We start from the raw sequence: 6,659 nt of genomic DNA, 5'->3' as shown, positions 1-6,659 counted from the left end.
AAATATTTCAATCACATCGAAATCCCTTGAATTTACTGAAATTTAAAGAAAATTCCTTGGGATCTCGGAAAATACCCCAAAATGTATTATATCCTTTAAAATCGGTTCGATCCTTTCAATTTTCGAAATATATTGTAATTTACTTATAAGCTTTTAAAATAACTTAAAATATTTCAAATTATTTTAAGTCTGTTCAATTAATTGAGATCTATTAAAATTCCTAGAAATTTTCTAAATTACCCTAACATATTTCTCTTTGAAATTTTTTCAATTTTGAGAACAGAAACAACTTACATGCTGCGAACACTAACCAGTCGATTATAAAATTATTATTATTATTATTATTATTAATTACACCTAATTGATCGAATTTTATTAGTAATTGATTAAATATGAACTATTTTGATTAAACAATTTACCTCGCTTGTTTCAGGTTTTTTTTTGTTTTCTTCAAATGATTGAAGAATGCGGTGTAATTTTCAGAACGCGACCTTTACACCAATATTTCTAACAACTACAATTTTCTCGCCGACGATCGACCTGATAAGATCGCCGAGGCGGACATCGGCGCGACTTCATAGAAGTTCAGCCGTTTAGCGCCTCGCGATTTTACGATAGGTCGACAATTACAGTACTTTTCGCATTAATGGCTATTATCTAATTTATTCAAGGAGGTATCCGCCTACTATTATGTTGGCAATTAAAATTTCTATCACGTAGTTCATAGTGCGGGCATCAATCACTCTGAGATGAGTCCAACTGGGATGCAAACGCGGAACAACTTTGTCGAGAATGAACTTACTAAATCACTCGAGTTAATTAAAATCGTTGAAAATATGATCAAATAATTGCTGGAAAAAATTTTTCATTAATGAGAAATTTAATGTATGTAAATTTTTCCTTCAAGCATTCCCTTGACTCATTGTGTTTTCTGATAAAGAAAAATAAATCTCGTTCAGTTAATCGAATTATAATTGAGGCTGTCAGAGATTTAATTGAAATTTTATAAAAGTGAAGATGAAAAAGTTGATATTATTCAATTTTGAACTGAATGGAAACAAAAATTTGAAACGAACAAAAAATATTTTCTTTATTCATACTAATTAAAATAAGTATGAAATAATGATTTGAGTGATTAAGAGAAACGCTCTTGTTTTATAACAATATTTTTTTTCACCTTGATAAAAGTTTTTGATATAAACCATTTAAATATTTATAAAGTCAAAATAACAATTAGATCTGCTTCTTGAAGCTTCAAATATATTAATTAAAAATTCAATACTATTATTAGTATTTATAATGCAATTAATTAAACTAATAATTATTAGAAGAAAATCTTATTTGACTGCTTTTTGGGGAATTTAGTTTCTTGATAATATTTACAGAAGCCAATTAGGATTTAATATTATTTCAAAGAGATTGCAAAAATTATATTTTCGGGAAATTTAACAGTTTTAAAGTTTATACAAATTCTCTCAAAAAGGTATTTGAATTAATCTCCCAGGAATTTTCAATAGATTTCAATAAATTGAAGGCATTTCAGAGGATTTTATATATAAAATTTAGATTTAATTTATTAGTCATTATTTCGTTTTTAAATTAATAAATTAATTTTTAAAATATATTCACAAAAAGTAGAAAATTACATACCGTTGTAAAATAAATTTAAAAAAATGAAAAATTTTCAATTGTATATTTTCAAAATACAATAAAGTTTAATGGTAACTCTTCAAAAATGAAGAACTTTGAATTTTACAAATGTCTGGAATTTAGGAGTTTTTAATTTTGAAAATTTACTGTTAATAATTATGCAAATTTTCAGTTTTATACTTTAAAACTCTGTGAGGTTGATGACTTACAATAGAAATTTAATCAATTTGGAAGAGTTTAAATTGAAAAATCTTTTTTCCTAATATTCAAAATTATCACGATTTATGAATATTTATTTATATAGTTTCAAGGTTAAATATTTCTAAACTGAAAATCTTTGAAATTGAAAATTTTCTAATTTTTAATCTGTAAAATTTTAGAACTTCAAATTGCAAATCTTGAAAATAAAAATTCTTTCATTAAAAAAATTGTTAATAAAAAATTATGCATGGTTTAATTTTTACAATTAAAAATTCTGCCACTTTGATGATTTCTAATCAAATTTTTTTCAATTTGGAAGATCTATAATTAAAACCTTAAATTTTGATCTCCAAGGTCATTAAAATTTAAGAACTCTTTTTCAAATATCTTTAAAATTCAAGAAATATTAATTTCAACTCTTAAAAAATGTAGATCTTTGAATTGCAAATCTTTTAAATTTAGAAGCTTTTAATTCTGAAAATTTACAATAAATAATTATGTAAATTTTTAGTTTTATACTTAAAAATTCAGTAAGGCTAATGATTTACCTTAAACATTTTATCAATTCAGAAGATATAAAATTGAAAAATCTTCTTTATGTTTAAAATGATCACAATTTATGAATATTTATTTATATATTTCCAAAGTTGAAGAATTTTAAACAGAAAATCGTTTAAATTGAAGATTTATCAATTTTCGAACTTTGAAATTTTAGAACTTAAAATTATAAACCTTTAATATGGAAGATTCTTTAATTTAAAAAAATTTATATACAAAATTATGCAAATTTTAAGTTTTACAATTAAAATGCTGTAATTTTGATGATTTACATTTAAAAATTTTCCCATTTGAAAGAGTAGATTTAAAAATTTAAATTTTTATTTTCAAGGGTATTAAAATTGAACAAAATTTATTAAAACATTTGTAACATTGATTAGTTTTTAATTTTTAATCAGAAAGATGGAAGAATTTCCAAATGTAAATCTTTACAATTAAATATTTACAATAAAAAGTTAAAAATTGCGTGCAATTAAAAGATAAATATTTATAATTAAGTAAAGTGTAATCTTATTTTTTAAATTCAAGAAATTTGAATTGGAACTCTTCAAAATCCAGAACTCTGAATTGTAAATCTTTGAAATTAAAGAAAATTCAGGAATTTTTAATTTGTAACTCTATCAAATTGTAGGACTCTACATTTTAAATCCGTATATTGGAAGAGTTTATAATTTTGACAATTTAAAATGTAAAATTATGCAAGATTCAATGTTTTCATTTTAAAAAGCTGTCATTTTGATGCTTTACATATTAAATTTCTTTAATTTGAAAATGTATGTATTTCCAATCTTTAAGCTGGAAAATGTTTAAATTGCTAATTATTAAAATCCAAGAATTCAATTGTGAACCATCAATCTTAAAATATTTAAAAAATTCCAAATTACATAATTTAAGAATATAAACCTTGAAACTATTAGTCATAATTTTTTGTTAATTCGAGAAGTTTCTAATTAAGATTATTATTATTATTATTGTGAATTTGAAAAATTGTGAATTAAAAATTTGACTTTTGATTTCCAAAATCATTAAAATGTCAGAATTTCATTTTTATATATCCCAAAATTCAAGAGTTTTCAACTGTCACTCTTTGAAATTTGAGAACTTTGAATTGTAAACTTTACTTTTGATTTTCAAAATCATCCAAGTTTAAGAACTTTTTTTACTTTTTCAAAATTGAAAAGTTTCAAATCAATTAATTATCAATTAATAATTAATAATCAATTAATTAAATTGAACCAATTCAATCAATTTCAGTAAAAAGAATATTTTATTAACTTCATTTTAAAAAAATAGTAATTAATTAACAGCAAACCGACGACTATTTCTTTCAATGACTCTTCAGGTGTATAATTGCTTACAAAGTAACTTTCTGATTGAACCAGTCGGCGGTAAATTTTTCAAAATGAAATACAGAGTATCTGCAATTAATAGAAATGCAACAAATTGTTTAGAAGAGTTGAAGTCATTGGTCCGAGTATGGATTAAAAATATATAATTATAGCACTTTTCCGAGGATCTTCACCTGTCGTCAGATCCTTTCCCTGACGATGAAACCATCGTTAATATCGCTATTTTACTCCCGGAATTGATTCTTTCACCAGTGGGGGAATTACTATATAAGCCTTCACTTAAGAACCGATTAACGTATTATCGTAGACATTTCTAACAAATAAAGAACCTTTTTCGAATCGGGTATTGTGATAAGTGTTGAAAAAATATGGGCCGAAGTATCGGGCCATGTTTGGCCTTGATCTTGTTGGCCTTAGTTTTTGTCACTTATGCACGACCAGGTACAACTCATGTTTTAAACTAAAACTTGATTAATAAATTAAGCATTCATATATTTCAAAAAAGAAAAAATACTTTTCTTATCTTGGAAACTAATTATCTGATTGTTTTGTGCTTTAGGTGGACATGGTGGTAAAACATTAGGAGCTGTTGGATCTCTCAGTAAGTTATTTTCATTAACAAATATAATAAGATATTATCAAGCTTAAATAATTGTTTAATAATATATTTGATACATATTTTGATAATAATGTATTACTGATAGACACGACCTTTTTCAGATAATTAATTGTCTTTCTTTATAAACAAATGACAAGCAGTATTATCATTGTAGCTGTTTATGAAATTATTTTATCAAGAAATAATAATTTTCTTAGAAGATAAAATAATTTTTAATAATTTTGAATAGCGAATTCTATTTTAGTTTTTTTTTAGCAAGTGCACCGGATTCTTTAACTGAAGATCAATCAGCAAACCCGAAGCCTAATGTCAAGACTGGTATTAAAACAAATCCTAAGAGAGGATTTCCGGGCGAAAAACGCAAAGGAAAAGTGGTTGATCAAAATCCGTTCGAAGGTTGTCTTCTCTGGGCAGATGGGAAAGCTCCAAATTTTAAAAATATTCCACGAGTGCCAGGAAGTACATTAAGTGATGAAGATAGTGAAGATTCTAAAAGTGATAATGGGGATTATAATGAGGATCCGGAAAGTAATGATGGGGATTATAATGAAGATCCGGAAAGTGAAAATGGAGACTATAATGAAGATCCAGAAGGTAACAACGGGGATTATGTAGAAGATCCGGAAAGTGAAAATGGAGATTATAGTGAAGATCCAGAAAGTGAAAATGGTGATGATAATGAAAATCCCGAAAGTGTAAATAAAAGTGGTGATAAAAAGTCAAGTGAAAAAACGGGTGATAAACCTAACATTGTTAATCCAAAAATTGGAGGACCTGCAGCTCAAGGTGAGCCATGTAATACTAAAAGATGCCAACGTCCTGAGGCTAAAGGTAATGTCAAAGGTGGGGGAAGGAGACCTAGTGGTCCAAATAAACAGGGCTCAGAAACTACACCCAAAAAAAATTCCGAAAACCCTGAAGGACCCCAGAAATTTGGCCCACAAACCCCTAGTAGATCAAATGTCCCTGAGAATGATGAATCGAAATCGAAATCCATACCATCTAAACCACAGGATGAGAAAAGTCCCAAGGACAAGCCTGAAAACCAGAAACCAGAGGATGAGAAGAGTCCTGAAGAGATGCCTGAATCTCCGAAACCAGAGGATGAAAAAAGTCCTGATGATAAACCGGACAAACCAAGTCCAGTGGAGAAGGTAAGTCCTGATGGAAAACCTAATACATCCAAACCAGAGGATGGGAAAAATCCCAAGGACAAACCTGAAAACCAGAAACCAGAGGATGAGAAGAGTCCTGAGGAGATGCCTGAATCTCCACAGCCAGAGGATGAAAAGAGTCCTGATGATACACCGGACAAACCAAGTCCAGTAGATAAAGTGAGTCCTGATGGAAAACCTAAACCATCCAAACCAGAGGATGAGAAAAGTCCTAAGGACAGGCCTGAAAACCAGAAACCAGAGGATGAGAAGAGTCCTGAAGAGATGCCTGATTCTCCGAAGCCAGAGGATGAAAAGAGTCCTTATGATAAACCGGACAAACCAAGTCCAGTAGATAAAGTGAGTCCTTATGGAAAACCTAACCCATTCAAACCAGAGGATGGGAAAAGTCCTAAGGACAAGCCTGAAAACCAGAAACCAGAGGATCAGAAGAGTCCTGAAGAGATGCCTGAATCACCGAAGCCAGAGGATGAAAAGAGTCCTGATGATAAACCGGACAAACCAAGTCCTGTAGAGAAAGTGAGTCCTGATGGAAAAGCTAACCCATCCAAACCAGAGGATGAGAAAAGTCCTAAGGACAAGCCTGAAAACCAGAAACCAGAGGATGAGAAGAGTCCTGAAGAGATGCCTGATTCTCCGAAGCCAGAGGATGAAAAGAGTCCTTATGATAAACCGGACAAACCAAGTCCAGTAGATAAAGTGAGTCCTGATGGAAAACCTGACCCATCCAAACCAGAGGATGGGAAAAGTCCCAAGGACAAGCCTGAAAACCAGAAACCAGAGGATGAGAAGAGTCCTGAAGAGATGCCTGAATCACCGAAGCCAGAGGATGAAAAGAGTCCTGATGATAAACCGGACAAACCAAGTCCTGTAGAGAAAGTGAGTCCTGATGGAAAACCTACCCCTTCCAAACCAGAGGATGGGAAAAGTCCCAAGGACAAGCCTGAAAACCAGAAAACAGAGGATGAGAAGAGTCCTGAAGAGATGCCTGAATCACCGAAGCCCGAGGATGAAAAGAGTCCTGATGATAAACCGGACAAACCAAGTCCTGTAGAGAAAGTGAGTCCTGATGGAAAAGCTAACCCATCCAAACCAGAGGATGGGAAA

At 29.8% G+C, this 6,659-nt stretch overlaps 1 protein-coding gene across 1 annotated transcript in view; it reads left to right on the top strand.

The window, feature by feature from the left end:
- Positions 1-4,126: 4,126 nt before the first annotated feature.
- LOC117183045 (cell surface glycoprotein 1-like) overlaps positions 4,127-6,659 on the top strand; it is a 5,435-nt gene continuing 2,902 nt past the window's right edge. Inside the window, exons 1-3 of the mRNA XM_033376198.1 lie at positions 4,127-4,199; positions 4,318-4,359; positions 4,633-6,650. Coding sequence (XP_033232089.1) covers positions 4,127-4,199; positions 4,318-4,359; positions 4,633-6,650 — 2,133 coding nt within the window. The remainder of the gene's footprint in view (positions 4,200-4,317; positions 4,360-4,632; positions 6,651-6,659) is intronic.

This window comes from Belonocnema kinseyi, chromosome 2 (assembly GCF_010883055.1).
Source record: "Belonocnema kinseyi isolate 2016_QV_RU_SX_M_011 chromosome 2, B_treatae_v1, whole genome shotgun sequence".
Taxonomy (NCBI): domain Eukaryota; kingdom Metazoa; phylum Arthropoda; class Insecta; order Hymenoptera; family Cynipidae; genus Belonocnema; species Belonocnema kinseyi.
This window is presented reverse-complemented; position numbering and strand designations above follow the sequence as displayed.